This window comes from Vigna umbellata, chromosome 5 (assembly GCF_029865625.1).
Source record: "Vigna umbellata cultivar VRB3 chromosome 5, Vumbellata_1.0, whole genome shotgun sequence".
NCBI lineage: Eukaryota > Viridiplantae > Streptophyta > Magnoliopsida > Fabales > Fabaceae > Vigna > Vigna umbellata.
The window spans coordinates 14,332,444-14,353,120 of NC_142169.1; the positions used below are offsets into that span (position 1 = coordinate 14,332,444).

The 20,677-nt window shown below is 30.6% G+C and overlaps 3 protein-coding genes across 6 annotated transcripts; 1 reads left to right on the forward strand and 2 right to left on the reverse strand.

Moving 5' to 3' along the window:
• The first annotated feature begins 844 nt into the window (after positions 1-844).
• On the forward strand, positions 845-4,309 carry LOC124844817 (uncharacterized). 3 transcript variants are annotated; one of them, XM_088116447.1, is made up of 6 exons: positions 845-1,018; positions 1,123-1,165; positions 2,061-2,425; positions 2,612-2,770; positions 2,851-2,959; positions 3,900-4,309. In XM_088116447.1, exons 1-6 carry the CDS (start codon positions 938-940, stop codon positions 4,112-4,114), a joined length of 972 nt encoding a protein of 323 aa, XP_087972573.1. In that variant the 5' UTR covers positions 845-937; the 3' UTR covers positions 4,115-4,309. The 3 variants fall into 3 exon arrangements, with proteins under 3 accessions (XP_087972573.1, XP_047177782.1, XP_087972572.1); XM_047321826.2 differs by having other exon boundaries at positions 846-1,018; positions 1,123-1,162; positions 2,085-2,425; XM_088116446.1 differs by lacking the exons at positions 845-1,018; positions 1,123-1,165 and having other exon boundaries at positions 1,888-2,425.
• Positions 4,310-5,010: 701 nt separating this feature from the next.
• Positions 5,011-8,782, reverse strand: LOC124844818 (StAR lipid transfer-like protein). Of its 2 annotated transcripts, none has more exons than XM_047321829.2 (3): positions 8,419-8,782; positions 5,896-5,966; positions 5,011-5,439 (listed from the first exon to the last, which is right to left on the reverse strand). In XM_047321829.2, the coding sequence occupies exons 1-3, from the start codon at positions 8,647-8,649 to the stop codon at positions 5,424-5,426; spliced, it is 318 nt and encodes a 105-aa protein (XP_047177785.1). In that variant the 5' UTR covers positions 8,650-8,782; the 3' UTR covers positions 5,011-5,423. The 2 variants fall into 2 exon arrangements, with proteins under 2 accessions (XP_047177785.1, XP_047177783.2); XM_047321827.2 differs by having other exon boundaries at positions 5,011-5,400; positions 8,419-8,779.
• Positions 8,783-16,123: 7,341 nt separating this feature from the next.
• LOC124844820 (B3 domain-containing transcription factor VRN1-like) lies at positions 16,124-17,471 on the reverse strand. The gene is made up of 4 exons (XM_088115627.1): positions 17,361-17,471; positions 16,636-17,035; positions 16,465-16,565; positions 16,124-16,384 (listed from the first exon to the last, which is right to left on the reverse strand). The coding sequence occupies exons 1-4, from the start codon at positions 17,469-17,471 to the stop codon at positions 16,124-16,126; spliced, it is 873 nt and encodes a 290-aa protein (XP_087971753.1).
• Positions 17,472-20,677: the final 3,206 nt, after the last annotated feature.

A 20,677-nucleotide genomic window follows, 5' to 3' on the forward strand; every position in this document is an offset into this window, starting at 1 on the left:
AAATAAAACATTATATGCACCACTTACAATTTGGACAAGTGACCTTTAAACCACTATAAGAAGCTTTTACCAAGCAAACCATATGATATTTTGTGAAAAATTACCTCTTGTATCAATTACAACATAAACCAGTTACAATTCTTGTATATACATTGCATTTTTTTTTAATCTTACACTTTCTTTTAAAGTGACAAAGGATTAAGTATTTTTTTTCTTTTAGACGATAATTATTACCATAATCTTTTATTTATCAGTTTGTGATTTGCTTCTCAAAATATCTTTAAGAAAACAAAGGTTAAGATCTGTAAATAATTTTATGAATTCTCTTTCTAGATTAGAGACCTAATTGATAGTTGACAAAAGTAAAAGTAATTTCGCTAAATTGCAAATTTCGGTTCTTTTCTTTTTCATCTTCATCTTTATCTTTCAATTTTCCGTTATATATTTTTCATATGCTTTATTTATGTTATTTTCATCTAATTGAACTGTAGCCGTAATTAACATACTTATTTTAGACACCTTTAACGGATAAATAAATTAATCATAATATACAAATGAAAGAAATAAATAACAGTCCAGTTATATATATATATATATTATTGCACATTAGCAACAATGAAAACATAAGATTGGTGAAACTTAATTTGAAAGTGATGCAGACGCGCAGATGAGTGGAATCAAAGTCAATGAAGTGACTTTGGGGTTTGAACACCAAATTACAGTCACAAAAAGGAAGCACTATTTTCTTGACAATTTCAATCACAAACGCACCTCACGAACCTTCCTCCAATTCTTTCTTCCACCCTTCTTAAATTCACACCTTCAAATTTTTCAACATTTAACCTTCTCATTCGTTTCAGCCCTTCAAAGGCTCTCTCTTTCTCTCTATATTTCTCTTCTTCCCCATCTTCCTCTGTTCTCATCGTTCTTCATCTCCATGCCTTCGTTAAGATTACTTCACCTTTTCTCTCTTTCTGCCACCTCTAACTTACCTCCCCTTCTGCACAAAACTTCTAAGGTCTTCACATTTTCTTTCTGCATTATCAATCTTATGCTTTATTTCCCACTCTAAGGCACTGTTTCATTTCACTTTTTACTTACAACATGTTACGTACGTTGCAGGTGTATATCAAAGCAGCTGGTTTTCGATCACTGTCTACAAGTACGTTAAGCTTCATCTTATCTTATTTATAGTTGTTTATTTCAGTTGCTATATAAACAACGTATAGAGAGAATGACGTAGGATTATTTTAAATAATTACAAATTTTAAACTTCAAATGAAATGAAATTGATGATATCATCCTTCACTACGCTAAATTAAATTAATTAATTAATTTCTGTATATGCTATCTTATAGAATTTTTTATAAACTTCTTTTTCGTATGTATTGATTTTAATTTATCAGAAAAGTTATTAATTTGTTATTCTCAATTTTAATAACTATATAGATAGCTTCTCTTCATAAATTTTTTTAACATTAATACTTTGATCCTTCGTAATAAAAGAATACTCATCTGATAACTAATTATATTACTAAATTTTATTTTCAAAATAAAATTACTATTATGTTATATTATATTATTAAAATAAAGCTATCAGGTGATGTTTATTTAATAAAGGTATTAAAATATAATTTTTCAAAATTTTCAAATTAGAGTACAATGGTTAAATCTAGCTGGGTACAACGTTTGTGTTTGTTTCATTAGATTCCAACAATTAGCATCATAGTTTATTTTTTGATAGAATTATGTACTAAACTCTCTCTCTGCACCTTATTCCATATTTTAGGACTCTATATATCTTATCAATTTATTATTATTATTAGTGTATAATGTAGATTAATGGTGTATAAATAAGTAGTTTAAGAAAAAGTGGGAGGGCAAAAGCTGACGTGGTATCATTTTCAAGTGTGTTTTTTTTTTTTTACGAAAAATGACAACACCAGTAGAAAGACATTCTTTGGGGAAATTGGAGAGCAATTTCATGAGCATGAACACAGTCTATAATAGTGTGCTTAGAAAAGAAGCACGATTCTCAATTTGTATTGCAATTTCCCAATCGCAAACACGTTCTATCTCTGTAGGTTCAGTCAAAATGGGTTCCGTAAGAAGCCACGGTGCCGTTTCGTACCAGAACGTTGTCGTAATGAGGCACGGCGAGCGCTTCGACAACTTAGAACCGTCGTGGGCCGCCACGGCGGCGCGTCCGTGGGATCCACCGCTGGCCGAACCGGGCCGGCAGCGGGCGCTCGAAACGGGCCGGAGGCTCCGAGAGAGTCTCGGGTTTCCGATCCGGCGGGTCTTCGTTTCACCGTTCCTCCGCTGCCTCCAGACCGCCATAGTACTCGTCCAGTCTCTCGCCGCCGTAGAGGAGGGTGGCAGCACCACCGGGGACGGTGTTGCAGTTGACCCTTCTGAAGTCAAGGTCAGATTGTTTTATTTTAGTTTGTGAGTCTATTAAATGATAGCATAGTTAATAAAAATTGAAAAAAGGTGGTTTAATATTTTTTGAATAATAGAAATTAAAAGAAAACATTTGAAAATAAAGTAAACTTATATGAAAAGGTGTAATTGTGAGAAATAAAGATGTTTGTTGTTGTTTAAAGTGCAGGTGTCGGTTGAGTATGGATTGTGTGAAATGGTGAACAGCAAGGCTATTCGTCCAAACGTTGCTCCAAAAGATGGAAACTTGAGATTTGATATAGCAGAGTGTGAATCGATGCTGCCAGCTGAGATAGTGGATAAAAATGTTGAAAGGGTGTATAAAGAGGTACATTGGAGTTCAATTTCACTCGTATATGCATCCATCCATGCTACTATTCTAACTTTTTTCTGCCTTGTAAACTTCAGTTTCCGCGATGGGGAGAAACAGAGTTGCAAGCAGGGGAAAGATACAAGCACTTAATTAAGGACCTTGCTGACAAATATCCCACTCAAAACTTGCTCCTTATTACACATGGTAAACATCCCAATTCTTCTCTATTTAACATATTGCCCTTCTATAATACTCAACTTTTATTTTATGTAAGTATTAATTACCATCTGGAAAATTATTTATCGACATTCTAAATATTAATTACCATCTCATATATACTTGGAAAATAAAAATAGGTCTGTAGAATATATGATGTGACAACAACAAAAATATATAAGAAAATAAGTATTTATTAGATATTGTCAAAATAGCATTTATTAAATATATAAGAAAAAAAAAAGAACTGGTAGGTTAGTTTGCCAACCTGCTTTCTAATAGAGAGGTTAGGAACTTTAGCATGATTCTACCTATTTTTAATAGGTCAACTGGATCTCATGCAAACAAAATTTCAGTGGTAATATTTATTAATTTGAACTTAATACTTGTACATTTTGAGCGCAAAAAATATATATTGTAAACTAATTAAGATAAATAGTTATAGATTTTGGTACTTGAAAATTATTTCTATTAAAATAGGTATTTCCAAATTCTTGCAGTAATGTTGATAACTAACATTTAATAAATATGCAAATTTGATCTAGCCGTTATTCTATTACTTTTGAATTGACATGGTTGATATCATAATTTTAACAATATGACATGTTTGCATACTCTTAAATACATGATTAAAATGATTTTAATTCAAGAACAATAAAATTACAATTAAAACTAAATTTTCGTATTTATTAAATATTGAGAGTAAAAAATACTAAAAAACTTATATAGGCACTAACTTTAATACGAGTATATTTCAAAGATGATACAAACAGGATAGGAATGATTACTGAAGCATTTATGATAGAGGGAAGCAAAAATGTATATTTCTTGATAATTTAATTTGGTTAAATTTTTTTTTTTTTACCTTGTTACCATGGGCTACTCTAATAATAAGCAAAAAAAAAAAACTTAATAAAATTGTTTGCAGGGGAAGGAGTTAAGGTGGCAGTTTCTTCACTAAGAAAGGATGCGGAGATAAATAAAGTGCAGTACTGTGGATATGTAGAACTTAGACGCCCTATTTTCAACAAAGATCACGCATTTACCTTTGGAGAGTTTGATTTACTCACTCCTAGTGATAAAACTGGTGTAAGCTATTCCCTCCCACCTTTCCACAATTCCACCAACCAAACTTTCCCATGATCATTCTCACTTAACTCTACAACCTCACTCTAATGTCTCTCTCAATGTTTGTAATTAGGTGATGCTATGCTACATTAGAATAAGATAGTTGAATCCAAATAAAGCCCCATTATCTGAATCGTGCATTGTATTGTGAATCGCAAGATTCATGATCACTGCTGAAATATAAGACTTGTGTGAGCATGTTAGTCTCTATTCTCAAGCTCTTACTCCAATGGGTCAATTTTTAAACATTGAAACAAGAACACTAATATGCATAACAACACACTGTTTGGTATGACTGCATAATAAGTTCCAACCTAAAAAGGAGGTTGTAATTATACCAAAAGCATTAATTGGTTTTCATCAAAGTAGCCGCTGAATGCTTCAAATACGACATCCAATTAGCAGTACACAGACAATTATTTGTTAAAAAGATGACCCAAATGCAATAAGAAGCATATAAACTGCATTACCAAATTCATAAAACAAAACAGAAACCGACCCTTTATGCGGTGACATAGATATTTATGTATTGAGGAAGAAGTTATAACAAAAGCATTAATAATACAAATGAAATGCTAATAAAAATATTAAAATGAACCAAATTATATGAAGTACACGACAATAATACTTTCTACTTTCATAGCACATTCTCCAAGTTAGTACATATGTTCTATTCATCTAGTCAGAAAGTTTTATGCATAAATATAAATGAAAGTGGTAGGATGTAGTTGCTTGCTCCGACCAACCAAATATTTGTCATTCAAAAAATGGAACATTTATTTGAAGTACTTTCTGAGAATTCAATTGCTATATTTTCATGATTTTAAATAAAACCCATGAACAGTTCCAAAAGGATACCCGAAACTCTACATTGTAAAGTTATTCTCTGAAACTTTTACCAAGACAAAAAGAACACCACACGGAAAATCAAATGGTAGATACAACGGTAATACAACAAAAATGGATGAGAAACAACATTTTCTCTTTCGTTGAGGGGCAGGTTAGATACCATTTCATCAAATCATGGTACCACTATTTGTGCCAAAAAAAAGTGTTGACAATATTCCATTAAAAGTTAACTAAATAACAGATGACAATGGATAGTGGATGCACCAAATGGCCAGGTATTGCGAAACCTGAGGGCAAAAGCATATGATTCTTAAGTTGCACATAAAACCTTCAACCCTTGCGTGCACCATCCCATGAACGTTTACAATAATTTTTGTATCCACCAAGGAATCAAACCACCAGATATCAGTACAAGACATGGCTGAGCTTATTGTCACGAATCATCCATTTTCCTACGCAAATAAATATGCTACTTTTAATTCATAGAAGACCTACAAGTTATTAAAAACCCATGAACAAGTACGCAAAACAAATGAGTATTAATGTTAGAAGGTTAAGCAATTTATCTTCCATTTCCACCCGTAAAAACTATAATAACTTTAGTTCACTCCATATTTGTATAAAATTTGAAGAGTCTAGCTAACAAATGTAAAGAAAAACGGACATAAAAGCATTTAATACCGTTCATTAAATCCTGTTAATTAATAAGAAAATGTAAATGATTTCTGATATTTGAAGATATTAAATGCTTATATGGTTTATCTAATGCTATCTAATTTCATCCAGTAATTAGTGCCCTGAGAACATTTGTTGGCAAATTCCAAATTTTAACACAGTTAAAAGAAACACCAATCTTTGTTTTTCTTCCTGATTATGCAGAACGTTTATTCGACAGTATTCAGATTGGAGATATATCTTAATTGTACAAACTATAAACATATGCTTACTTATTCTGAGTACGTGGAGGCAACCCAAGTTTTGCTCTTAAATTTGCGCCTGCTTCCATGAGATCTTCCACCTGTATGCGATATTATAAAGTAGGATAAAATAGTCACGTCTGCATATAAAGCATCTGAGAATGATAAAGAGCAGACATATTATTCACAGGAAAAGGGAACCAGATCCCACAGTCAAGTGAAAAGAACATCAATAGTTCTCTTGACATCTATCACAAATTAACAACAAACATTGCACGAGTATTTTTCCATCCTCTATTCCAAGTTTCTAACAACAAAACTACCTTAAAATAAGAAATGGTAATAGTGAGGTACAAATACAAAACTGTCATAAGATATAACTCCCAATTTAATTTCTTTTGTATCAATCATGACCATCCATAGTTTGATACATTTCAAAATAACCAAGTAAGAATTCTTGAGTTTGTAATTAAGTGCCAAGAGGGAAAAGGTACCAAACTACCAATCACTAGTATAAATGTTACTATACTACATAGGGTTTACAAACGATAAAGGGATAATAAAAATACTGATTGATTCAAGTAAAGAAGATGGAACATCACATCTATATAATACCACAGAAGTTAGAACAAAAATACAATACAAAAGCAAAGGAAAATAACAAAGCAATCGAGAGCAAATGCAGGGCAAAGAATTAATCAACTAATTTGAACCCAATTTTAATTTATTTTATATTATTATAAGAAAAACAAACCAATTAATTGACCCAAATTAACATGATTTTTAAACAAAAACTATGGAATAAACTTAAAAATAATGAGCTAAATATAGAGGATAAAGAACACAAACAAGTTTACAACTTTTGTCATGCACCAAATGCATAACTTTGTCATGTGAATGAAGAATCTGTAAGATTCAAGAGTTTGAAACATTACACCATAGAACCACAGATTGTGCCCCTAGCTTATATGTAACTGAACAATGGGTACTTCTTCACGACCATTATGCAATTTATAGTGCATCGTTTTTAGCATTTCAATACAACACATCAAATCCTGTACATAGGAAAAACATGATCCTGGTTGAGATAATTCCACCTTGACCTCAGCTGTAGCTTTATGTGTGGATGATATCATTAACCCTACCTCCTCTGACTTTTTTTCAGTACTCACCTCTCATTCCTAACATGTCTAACACTCACAATACTTCCATATTAAAAGCACAGCACAGAAAAAAAAAACTGACTTCAAGTTTGTTATGTCTACATGATGTTTAAGTCAAAGAACAATTTCATCCAAAATACCAAAGACAGCACATTGGTGCTTCTTTCTACATTGCTTAACAACCTAAGGAATTCAAAGAACAAAAATATATCTGACACAATTTTTCCACATAATGTAGAGACTCACTCATTTAGAATTAATAAGTAATTTGATATCATGTGAAACTAGTCGTAATGACAGCTCTGTTTACTATAAGTATTTGTCTTCACTGTTCAAGCACACGAACTACGCAGTTTGCACAGAAAGATCAACTTCAATTTGATTTGGCCTCAATTTTTCAATATTCAACTACACCAACATCAAACACCTTGTTCATTTTGCAGATTTATTTAAAAATCATACCATTTGCCAATAATTTTGCAACTGATGTTACTCAAGAGTCAAATAAATCAATCAAGAGCTGAGTGGGACCGATTATCATATCTAGATTTTCATGAAAGCCATGGGAGAACAATGCACGGACATGATTTAGTCAGTGCTGCTAAAGTATGGCCAAACATTAGTAATAGGAAAATCACATTTAAGGCTTTTTTCCGTAGTTAAAAATAGTTTCTCTTTGGTCAATGATCTAAATACAAGAGTTACTTACCGTCCAATGAAACCAGTAACTTATTTCAGTTCCACCTCAAAATAACTAAACCACCATAGTTTCTTTCTTCCAACTCTAGCAGCAGTGTATACACTACTATCCTCTTTCAAGCTCAAACTTCCTTGATAACTTGCACTACCCAAAAACCTAACGTTTCCACGTATAAACAAACCAAAACCACTACAGTTCACTGTGAAAATTACATGATAACACAGATTTTCCCACAAAGAAGGCATTTCATTCACATCCAACTTCAGTCTGCAACTAACAAACCCTTCATTGACCTCTCACTCACAACTAGAATTCCACTGCCTAATACAAATCCCAAAACTTTAGAACTCATGTGACACTCCCTCCCTTGTTAATCTAAATTGCTCAGAAGCAGCACTTTTTGCCTTCACTACAAACCAATAAACAAAAAAATGAAACTAAAACCCATTTCAGAATTCACTCGCTAGAACCACCTAAATCCCATCAATTTCTTTCCCCACTAAAAAAACTACATTTCATCCACGTCCACCACACTCCACGGGCATCAAACCCTCTTTCAAATTCAATGCAACAAAGATATGTCCATCATCCTTCCACCCAAAACAAAATGGTGATCCCTAACGAGACCACAAACATGAAACATAAAGCGAGATAGTCAAAAAACAGAAAACGGAATAGTGACAGCAGTACCCCATTGATTCCATTTGATTGGAGGAGGAGGACGGAGGCGGAGGCGGCGCTGCCGAGGAAGAGGGAGGCAACGGTGAAGGCTTTGAGAGGCATGAAGCGCGAATCGCCTGCGTACCCTTTGGCGTAGGAACGCATACCCAAACCCATTTGAGCAGCGGCGGCTACACCCCACCACCATTGGATCCCAGTCTCACTGTTGTTGCCACCGCCGGTGATTTCCTCCATCTCCATCTTCTGTTCCGATTCTCAGGTTTACAATTAACTTTACTCAATCACCAGCAAGGCTTCTTCTTCTATCTCCCTTCAGAGAGGAACACGAGAGCTTGGAATTTTTCACCACTAGCAGCAAAAGGGATATTAGAAGGGTAAAATGTTTTGTCTTTTTTCTTTTTCGTTTTAATTTGAAAATATTTTATATTTAATTATATGTTTGTAGTCAATACGTAAAGATTATATATTTTAAACTATTTTCTATTGTGCCCTTTTAACTGTTATTTAATTAAAATATTTTTATTATTTAGTAAGATATAGAACTCAACAATCTCTCCCAAAGTGTTTAACTTCTTAATTCAAAATTATTATATTAGCTATCTCACTTTTTATTTCTTTTACAAAATTATTTATTTTTACAATTTTTAAAATTATAATATTTAACACAGTAAATAATGTTATTAAGTTAAAAATTATAATTCTCCACGAAGACTAAAATTCTTGTTAGAATTCAAGTAAAACAAATAAGATATTTTATCATTTTGATCAGTGTAAAGAAGGTTTTAGAAATAATGTTAAAAGAGAGCATTTCATAAAAGAGTTTGATAATCTTTCGTACAAGATGTAATAGAATTATCTATTTACATGAATGAAGCATCTAAATGGATCGGCTTTTGATAAGTATTTGATAAATATTGCAGCTTATTTAAAAATAAGATTAATATCTTTTTAATTTTTAAACCATTACATGAAATTTTTCTTCGTTTTAATATATAGTTTAATTTTTAAATTTAATAAATAAATAAATATAATCTTTGTCATCACATAATATTATTATTATTTGTTCACATGACAAATAATATTATTATTTGTTATCAAATGTGTGTTCACGTCACTGTATAATATACACCTGCTAACATATTCTTTTACATCAACAAATTTTTAAACATTTATTAATAAAATTTGGATTAAAAATATTTAAAGTTTAAGATATGAACAAAATTTAGTTTCACATTAAAGTTAAAAAAACTTAAAATATATTTAACTTTTAAAAAATTATACATATAAAATATATTTAATCTTTTATAAAAACATTTTACCTTTTAATATATAAAAAAAACATGTCTTAATCTTTTTAAAATAACTATAAATATTTGTGAACTTAATTTAAATTTAAATATCTTAAATAATAGTTAAATTTTAAATAAAAGAATAATATACATATTGATACGTAAAATAATAGAAATTATTCCAAAAATTAAATTTTAGTTTAATAAAATAAAATAGAATGATATATATATATATATATATATATATATATATATATATATATATATATATATATATATATATATATATATTTCTACAAGTGTAAAATAAAATATTAGTATATATGTTTTTTAATTAAGACAAAATCGTCTAAAAGAGAGATCACTTAAAGTATATTTGATCGTAAAGTTTAACAAACAACATTAAAATGAAATAATCTCACTAGTGTAGTCAAGAGAAATGACAGCGGTTATTTTCACCTATAGACAGCGATTTCGCAACCGAGATATATAAAAGTGAGGCAAAAAGGGGTAGGTTTTTTGCCTCGGTTGTGAACCGAGGCAAAAAGGTGTAGGCTTTTGTCTCGGTTATGAACTGAGGCAAAAAGATGTAGGCTCTTGATTCCTACTGAACCGAGGCAATATGTCGGACTCTACTGCCTCGGTTGTGACTTGAACCGAGGCAGTAGAGTGTTTTTTATTTTATTTTTTTACGTTTGGTTTCGCGAACATTTATGTCCTCGCAAGACTGATCGGTTGTGACTTGCATCCACTGTCTAGGTTGCTTCGAATGTGGAAACCACCACAGCTAGACTGAACCGCAAAAGAAAATATACGAGCAAAACCATGAAATCAAAAACCCAACTCGAAACGAAAACCTTAAATCCTTAAATCACAAAATCAAATAACAAGAACAAAAATTCCCAAAACTAGAGAATAATTAAAACCCTAATTTCAAATCTCAAGATGCGCCTAAGCTGTAGAAGTCGCCTCCCTTCCTACATAAACGAACCAACACCGAGAAGCGAAATGGACTTTTCCCTCCATGCGAAACACAAACCAGAGTTGGAGAAGAGGAAAAGGAGGTTCGCACCTCCCTCACTGCGAGGCGAAACGAAACGGGAAGAAAAGAAAAAGATGAAGATGGGTGCTTCCCCCTTCTTGTGAAGCCGCGACAAAGGAGTGAAGAAGAAAACAAAACATTGCGCGAAGAGAACCCCAAGGGCAAGAGAGAGCAGCGACACAAAACCTAAACAAAGACATTATGTCTAAAAGTGCCTCTCTTCGTGAAATTTAAACCTAAACGCGTGTTATTACCTCGGTCTATGGGCAAACCGAAACATAAAACGCGTATGGCATCGACTAAGAGGGAACCAAGGCAATAGAGGTTACCAAAATGGATTTTGGAACGTTCGGTTTCAGAGGATGTGTACTTGTGGCAGGACAAAATGAATTAGAACGTTCGGTTCAGAGGATGTTTGGTTCTGGCAGGAGATACTGCCTCGATTCTGAGCAGCAACCGAGGTAGTATACTCGTTCGGTATCGGTTCTCAATGAATTGAGACATATAATGTCGCTATAACTACGAAAATGTCACAGCGTTATTATACGCTTCAGTTTTTGCAAAACCGAAGCGTATATAAACATGTTAAAAAGCTTGTTTTTTTACTAATGTCTTTAGTAATCAGATGTCAAACGAGCATAGATACAAAGAACAAAAAAATAAAATTACATTCTCTAATGATTATAAAAGAAAAAGTTTTTGAACACTAGAAAATGGACATCACAAAATCATCTAGGTACAATTCATCTAGTTACCCACTTAGCATGAAAAAGATATGTAAAAAGAAAAATGTCTAAAGATTAGAAGCATCTATGTGTCAAGCCCAATCAAAGTAAAAATCAAGGTTACATCTAAAGCTATATAAAGTGTCAAACCAAATCAAAAGTAAAAATCAAAGTTACATCTAAAGCTACATAAGGTATTAAACAACAGAAGAGATAAACTGATATAACATAAAGCATAGAAGAAGCCTACACACAATATGTCTAAAAATATACAATTACAAAGTAATGAGTATAAGAAGTGTCTAAATAAAACTGACAAAACATTAAGCGCAAGAATCGATCAAAGTAACACATATACCTTGCAAGGAGTATTGTTGAAAGAAAATATGCGTAAAGTAAAAGAATGCACCTTTAGTCTAAAAGACAAACACATCATTCGATACATAACACAAAACTAATAGCATTGCATAAATCACTACTAAGAAAGAAAGTTTGGTAAGATAAGATAGCATCTTCACATGGTTTAAAGACTAATAAATAAGACCACGAGCAAAATAGATGATTAAAAAGTAGGTTTAATACATCATTTAGTCCCTAGTTTTGGGGATTTGGTTCAAAATAGTCCTACCTTTTGAAAAAGTTCAATAAGGCCCCATATTTTATTTAAAAATGTTCAATTCAGTCCTTTTCGTGGACGCCGTTAGAAACATAACGGTGCAGATGCCACTATGGCCAAATCTGAGTGAGTTGTTATGTTGGATAATTACGTGGCACTGTAAAGTGAAGTGTGTGCTCTTTAATTAAAATCAAAGAAAATTCCAATCTAAAACCCTAATGTTTTAAGAACCCAAAAGTGGAAATTAGAATCAGAAACTCTAAATTGAGGATTTTTTCCTCTGACTTGGGGATTTTTCCCTCTAACATCAGAGGATACTATATATAATTATATCAAATGTTGAAGCAGTGACTTTGTTTTGGTTTGGTTTTCTGCTCAAAGAGATAGACATGCAGTGAGTTTTATAATGTGACAAAGATTAAGATGAGACACCCAAATAGTTTCCAGTACTGTTACTCTTGTTGATGAACATTGTGGACCCACCAAGAAATTTCATAATATTGTGTGAGAAATGAGCTTGCTTTTTAGTAGGCTGGCCAAAAACTATCTTTGTCTGTAAACATTGCTCCTCCTTTTCGTTTTGTAGCATCAAAATCGCTGTCCTGAGAACGAAGGCATTGCCCGTGAAGGAAATTAGCTTCCTGCACATTTTCTTTGTCACCTCTGATACACACCATACGCTGGGTAATTGTTGAGCATGTCTTCTAATATGTGGTACACATCTGCATAAACGAACATTGAACCCTTCAGATTTGAATTCAGCTCTGGAATAAGACCCTTCAACTGGATATTGAATAACTGTACTAGTTGATTGGGAAAACTGACACACCCATCACCCGCAGCCATGTTTGTATCCCTCTAAATTGGAGATTTTTCCCCAATTTAGGGTTTCTAATTCTAATTTCCACTTTAGGGTTCTTAAAACGTTAGGATTTTAGATTGTAATTTTCTTTGATTTTAATAAAAGAACACACACTTCACTTCCAACATAACACTTCACTCAGATTTGGCCATAGTGGCATCAGCACCGTTATGTTTTTAACGGCATCCACGAAAAGGACCGAATTGAACATTTTTAAACAAAATATGGGACCTTACTGAATTTTTTCAAAAGATAGGACAATTTTGAACCAAACCCCCAAAAGTAGAGATCAAATGATGTATTAAACCTAAAAAGTATTATCTCGGTAAAACTTATCCCTAAATAAAACGGCCTCCTATGAAAAAAAAACTTTAGTATACGCATCATTAATTTTTGAAATATTTTAATGGAATTATTTTTTTTAACAATATATATGGAAATACTTATTTTATTATTTTTTTATTATTATAGTGTTAAACATCTCACATTTATTAAATGTAATATTAAATTTTAAATACCATTCTCGTTATTAATTTTGTGATATTAAATTAAACTTTAAATTTCTTTCTTAATATGAAATTAAAGTTTTTCTTCATAAATTTTATTTAACATATTAGGTGTACCTCATTATTAAATCATTATTAAAACATCCATAATATCTAATCTCAAATAAATAAATAACTAAATTATATATATATATATATATATATATATACTAGTACAAAAATAGTGTATAACGTCACGCGTTTAACATCCAACCACTGAATAACCAACGTTAAAAATGAGCGGTGACATTTTTGTGTAAATACATGCAATTGTTAAACGTCTTTTAGAATTGTAATTCGACCTAAAAGGATATAAAACGTCAAATGACTTTTAAACTCGACGTCAAAAGGTTAGTGAATTCAATACAAATTTAAACGGGAGATTGAAAATTCATTCACTTTATCTTAGCACGCGATACCCTCTTCTCTTCTCAAACTTTTCTCGAACGAAGTTTAACGAACATCCTATGTGATCTTTCTTTCATTTGATACAAATGCATGTTAATTAATTATTTTATGTATGATTTTTGTTTGTTTTAACCGATTATTTTCGTGCTCTTGTCCTTCATAGGAGCATTCTGCTTTCTCTCTCACTATGACGAAACTTTATTCCGACGAACCCATCTTTTGAAAGTTAGTTTTCGTTTTCGTTTTGAAGAACTTATTTGTTGAACTTGTTTGTTGTTTTTTGTTATTGAACTTGTTTGTTGTTGCTGTTTAGTTGAACTTTTGTTTGTTGTTGTTGTTTGATTGAACTTGTTTGTTGTTGGTTATTATTGTTTGCTGTTGATGCTACACTACACATTCATAGTTCATGTTTTATAAAATACCAAATACTAAAATTTGTTATTTTTTTGCTTTCAGGTATTGTAGAGTTGTAAAAAAGGATCATAATTAATAATAAAAAAAATTGATTAACGTCAAATTTTTTAAATTCGACCTAAATTTAACAATATGATATCGTTCACGAATTCGCCATTAAAAGTCCAAAGTCCAAATGTTCAACATTGTACGCGATTTTTGTAGTAACAACTTCAAACTAAAAGTTCTCCTATACATATTCTCAAGTCAAATTTGTATTTAAAACACTTAACTTAATATAACAGTCAAATACCAGCTTCATATCTAACGTGTCAAAACAACATAAAACAACTCAATTCAAATGAATAGATTTCACAAAATTCAAGGATTTACACAAAATGACATTAAAATACCAACTTCATATATTTCACTATCAAAACAACATAAAATAACTCAATTCAAATTAATACATCTCACAAAACTCAAGGGTTTACACAAACCCTATATATTAGTCAATCACTACATAATAATATTTCTAATTTCATCATCAAAATTCGCAATGAAAATCAAATTAGTACTAAATTGGTTCATTCTTAAATATCTAACCTATGATTTATTCAGAATAATATTTCCATGAGTAAATAAAGTTTCTTTTGTTCTTCTACATCCGAAATTCGAAAAAAGTTAGAGAATACTAGCTTATTTTTAAAATTCTTTCACAAATAAAACATTTCACTGCATACCTAGATTGACAAAGAATTCATCTATTCGGTTCAAATGTCAGATAGAACCATCAAGACTACACATTCATGCTAAAAAAATAAAAAATAGGAAAGTAGATATCGCAAAAAGAAACTTAAATGAAATAATATTAGCTCAAAACCTTACAGAATTATAGTAGCACTTGGTTAACTTCTTTTTTAATAAAATCGAATAAATCACTGTATTATGTTAAAGAAATTAGAGATTCAAGGGAATTGAAAATTTAATAAATAAAAATCTATAAATATATATTTGTATGTTATATATTTCAAACAAAGATTCTTTATTTTAAAAGCCACATCTCGAGGAGTCCTTTTTTAAATTAAAAATTCTTTAACTACTCTTGATATATTAATAATGTAAATGAAGTACTATTTATTTATATTCCTAATTACTCGAATTTGATGATATATGTGTTGAAAGAAAAGTAACATTTTTACACCCTTCTAAAAATACACCAGTTGACTACACCTTTATTAATATAATTGACTATACATTTATTAATATAATAAATATCTTTTAGACTTTTAAGTTAAAAAATAAATAAATATAATTAAAATATTATTATTATAAATTGTAAGGTGGAATTTTTAGTTAGTAATATTAGCATATTATCACTCGTTGAAAAGTTGTTATTCTAGTTAATCTTGGATTTTAGTTGTTATTTGGATATTCTAAGTAAGATTTTATCTTTGAATACTAGTTATATTTGATTCAAAAAACATGTAAATACTGAAAGTCTTCATTAAAATATATAGATTTTGATTTTAGTTGATTAAGCAGTGTTTCAGTCAATTAAAATGTTGTCAAACTAATTGAATTTGCAAGTTTCATTATGAAGTTGACTCTATATATAAATAGCCTTTTAAAAAGTACATTTAGTCAACCAAATTTACTACCACAAAGATGTGTTCATTCTGAAAGCTATTTCTGAGCTAATTAAAGGAGTTTTTAAATGGTTAAAATATCATAATGTAAATTCTTAAAACACATTGAGTGAAAGAGAGAACCTGAAAACTTTAAAAGCAGTAAAAGAGAATAAAATAAGATAACAACACTGAACAGCATTAAGTTATTGTCCTCTTAGAGAGGAGTTTCTGGCTACAAAGGAAACCTTAATCACCATGTCATCACCCATGTTCATGAGTTTGAAAAAGCAAGCATCTCCTTCTTTCAAATTATTGTCCCTTGCAAAATCTAACAAATTAGTGAAGTAAGCTGAATCATTTGGATAACGAACCAATTTAACCCTCCATCTTCTGTCCCCAACAACAAGAGTAACAAATTCTTCACGACGTTTGTTTTGGCTCCTCACTGCTGCTCTTGGCAGATACTGCATCATATATATGCATTTTTCACTTCAATAATGAGATTCTCACATACTATATATTATTGCTTAGTTTGAGAACATACCATGTACCCAGTAGTAAAAAAGGTTGGTTTCATTATCACCATGAAGGTATTCTCAAGAGCTTCCATGTTTCTCTTCCCTTCATTTAGATTCTTCAACATACCTAAAAAGGGAAAATACTATTAAACATTAAATCCTTCAAATATGACCTCATTAGGAATCTAGAATCATACCTTTGTGGTCTCTGACTAATTCATCGGATGCAGTGTCTTGCAAATTGGAACAACACCTTTTCTTATTCTCAGTTGTTTTCTTTGTCTTAGGTGGTTGAATGTTTTCACTCTTAATTTTAACCCTTTTGTGATTTGCTTTGTTGACAGGGTAGTCTATTTCCATGCAACTCATATCACAGATGAGTACATGGAAATGGGATGTTCCATTGTATCCTAAAACCAAGAGGTGTCCATGGGCTAGAGAGTGATACTCCACAAACTCTTTCCAACCTTGCTGAAACCAAACACTGCCATCACTTTTCTCCAATTTTACTTCCCATTCTGCATCGTTTGGAAGCTTAAGAAACATTGTGTTGGGCAAGTGATTTCCATATTTGCTCACAAACTTAGCTGGAAGCTTCTGTTGTGCAGATACAGATTAAGAAATATACAACACACATTAACAAAATCTAGTTTTGGCTATATGAATCAATAAAATTCACCTTATCGTTTGACAAGTTTTATGTACTGGTTTGTGATTTCTTGGCTTGGACTCAAGATTTCTAACATATTATAATCTTAGTTGTGGTCATATATTGATCACAACATCAAGAATGACTAAGTACACATGATTGCGATTTAAAACCTCTACTAAAGTGCATGCATGTTAAGAATGTAAGGTGATTATGGGTGTTTAAGGTGAATACAGTGTATGATCTCCAAAAATGAACCATGATTTTGCTTACTAGCTTTCCATGCTGAAGGTTGTTGGAGAGGATGATCCTGAAAAAGTGGATTGGCTTTGACGCACTGCCCCCATGATGAGAGTCATCTCCTTGGTTAAGTGTTGAAGTCATTCCAAGCATTCAATGGAATACATAAGTAACAGAAAGAGGATTTGATGATATATATTTGCTTTGAGTTTTGATGACTGAGAACAGCCAAAGGAGATGGAGTTATAGGAAAGGAAAGTGTTTTGGTAACTGATAATAATTAAATTTTTCATAGCAGATTAATAGGTTTTGGAAAGTCTGCACCAGGAACAAAGAATAAGAAACAACAGATTTAGGAATCTGTAATTAATGACGTTGTTATCTCTTATTTTTTTAATGCTAATTACTATTAGGAAGTTTGTTTTTCATGGTTGAATTGTGGTAAGTTTTATGAAGAATATTGAGAAAACCGACAAGAGATTGACTATTTATGGATATATATAATTTTTGGTTTAGACATTTGTTTTACTGTTTTATCCTTCAAACCACTTCAAAATTAATTTAAAATATTAAAACTTAATCAAACAAAAATTCTATAATTAAAAAAGTATAGGTGAGAAATTTTGTAAATGAAATACCAATTTATCAATTAACATAAAAATAAATAAAATGGAGGAATCCAGGAGAAATAAGTAAGACTTTTTCTTTAGCTTCTCAAATTTTTAACTGCTGAATTTGTTTTATTTTTATTTTTTTACTTTAGAATTTTTTTTCTTTAATTATTTTTTAAATTGATTTAAGACATTTTCTCATACATACATATATATATATATATATATATATATATATATATATATATATATATATATATATATATATATATATATATATATATATATAATATTTTAATTAATTTTTTATTTGCAATTTTATAACATTTTTTTTTATAAATATTCAGTTTTTGTGTTTACTTTCTATAACAACTTTTCTGTTAGGATGCGTTTATGATAAATATAATGGTGTTAATACTGTTATTAGTTTGAATTAATAAATTATGATGTTTAATTTTATAATTAATTAATTTAAATTTAAGTTATTTTAAAACTTTCTTTATTTTTATGTAATAAACAATTTATGATGAAAAATATATTGGGAACAATAAAGATGTAAAAAGGATTCTAACATGTGAGCAACTGGTTTGGAAAATTTTTAGTTTTTTTAATATGGTTTGAACTTGATTAACTTAACTCACTAATCAAAAGGATTCAAGTAAGTTAAAAATGGATTAACCCATAACTCTCCAACAATAATATTTTATTAAAATTATTAATTACTAATTATATGAGTTTATAATTTAATTTTTTAAAGTACTAAAATCTTGTTCAATAACATTTGAATAATTTAGATGTTTAATTTATTTGTTTGTTAAGTTATATACATCTACTCATAAATGACTATTAATTCCGATCGGTATATTTCATAGAGTACACAATCCCATCGAGGGCATTCGTCTATCTTGTCAATGTCCCATAAAATTTGCAATGGCAAAGTGATAACGGTTGAAAAACTGTTATTTTTATACTTAATTTTGATATTAAAAACAACCTTTATGACTTAGAAACTAGTTTTAAATCATGTTTTTACTTAAGTTTTGGAAATAAGAGAGTTGGATGAGTTTTATACTTGATTTTCCTTGTTTTGGCACGAATTAAGATGAATTAGATGAAAGAAGTTGAAGTACTAAGGAGCTAGGAAAGGAAGTAAAAGTGCACAAAAAAAGAGTCGCATTCACCGCTCAGCGCAACTTTTACCGCTGAGCGGCGTTCTGAAGCACCGCAGTCCTGTTGAGGGCTAAAACTGCAGCTGAGTGTCTTCTTGAAGAGCCGCACTTTTGATTGAAACCTCTTGAAAGGAGATGAAGTTATTGAAAAAGAAAAAAAAATTGGTAATTGATACCTAATTAAATTTTTTTATAGTCCAATTTGAAACTTTTAGATAATAATTTGATTGAAACCTCTTAAAGGAGATGGAGTTATTGAAAGAAAAAAAATTGGTAATGGATGCCTAATTAAATTTTTTTCATAGTCAAATTTGACACCCTTGTATATGAATTTGATTGAAACGATGGAGTTATTGGAAAAGAAAACAAATTGGATGATTGAAGATCATTTTAGTTAGGTCAATCATCAGAGATGGAAAGGGTGCCTGTTTACTAGAGTAGACATTCATAGTTGTTGTTACCAATGTATTGTTTTTTGTATTGTTACTATCAATTTATAGTAATTGAGCAACATCATAATGGTATTAAAAGATGATTTTTTGTAGGATCTTTTTTGTCTTTCCTTTATTTTGTTGTTACTCCTGTATTGTTCTTCTATTTTGGAATCAATGTCCACAGTGCTTTCTTGTTTATAAATTTTAGATATATTACAATATATATGATATTCATGTTTAACGAAAACTTGTAGAGGAGGGATTTTGTTTACTGAACACATTAGATTGAGCCACTCACACTCTTACAATTTACAAGGTTGGAGTAGAGTAATATCCTTTCTCATTTTTCATGTGTTATTTATTTCATGGTTTGGTTGCAAATTTCTTAATAGCAAAAATTTGCCATGAATTTTGTGAAGTATGATATAATTTCCTTTGTGAACATCAAGAATTTAACTTGAACTTCTACTAGCTTCACATCCCAATTTATCTGTTTCATGATACATATCTTCTACGCGAAGTCCTTAATGAGAGAAAACATATAAGCTAAGGTGCTCTAACCTTCTTGTTTTTTCTTATTTTTTATATCTCTTTTGTATTTAGTTGCATCATAAATGTACAAGAGTCCCTTCCTCTAGGACCAATCCCTATGGAGATAACTTTCTTAATTAAATTCCTTGGTACTTTTCACTGAGATGATGGTTGACACTTTACATTTAATTTGATTTCTGCTGAAGAATACTTGGCATAAGTGGTTATGTATTAGAATATCTGGTGTTGCATTATTTTGGGATATCTTCATATATATTGTATTTAATACCACATGTTTGCTAAGCTTAACTCATTATTTAAAATCTGATATTAACAAGAATTGTAGGATTTCTTTTTGTCTTTGATCTGTTTAGTAGCATTAGTCTAGGCATAAGCTAGTTTTTTTTAGTATTTTTAGTTTCAAGTTTGTAAATACATGTAGTCATAACTTAGTTAGATGAATTTGAATTTGCTTAGTTGTTTTTTAGTGGATTATAGTAGTATTAGGTTTGTTCTTATTTTATGTGTTCATTCTAATTGATAAATAGTATATTAGTTTCAAATTTCAGCTTTGTATAATGAATTTTTGTATAGTAATTATTTGT

Excerpts from the sequence above, each read along its gene's own strand:
- LOC124844817 (XM_088116446.1), top strand. The coding sequence starts at position 1,934 with ATGACAACACCAGTAGAAAGACATTCTTTGGGGAAATTGGAGAGCAAT. Across the intron at positions 2,426-2,611 it reads TTGACCCTTCTGAAGTCAAG|GTGTCGGTTGAGTATGGATT; the intron begins GTCAGATTGTTT and ends TTTAAAGTGCAG. Across the intron at positions 2,960-3,899 it reads CTTGCTCCTTATTACACATG|GGGAAGGAGTTAAGGTGGCA; the intron begins GTAAACATCCCA and ends AATTGTTTGCAG.
- LOC124844818 (XM_047321827.2), bottom strand. The coding sequence starts at position 8,649 with ATGGAGATGGAGGAAATCACCGGCGGTGGCAACAACAGTGAGACTGGG. Across the intron at positions 5,967-8,418 it reads AATCAAATGGAATCAATGGG|GTGGAAGATCTCATGGAAGC; the intron begins GTACTGCTGTCA and ends TATCGCATACAG.
- LOC124844820 (XM_088115627.1), bottom strand. The coding sequence starts at position 17,471 with ATGACTTCAACACTTAACCAAGGAGATGACTCTCATCATGGGGGCAGT. Across the intron at positions 17,036-17,360 it reads ACCTTCAGCATGGAAAGCTA|AAGCTTCCAGCTAAGTTTGT; the intron begins GTAAGCAAAATC and ends TCTGCACAACAG. Across the intron at positions 16,385-16,464 it reads TTTTTACTACTGGGTACATG|TATCTGCCAAGAGCAGCAGT; the intron begins GTATGTTCTCAA and ends TATATGATGCAG.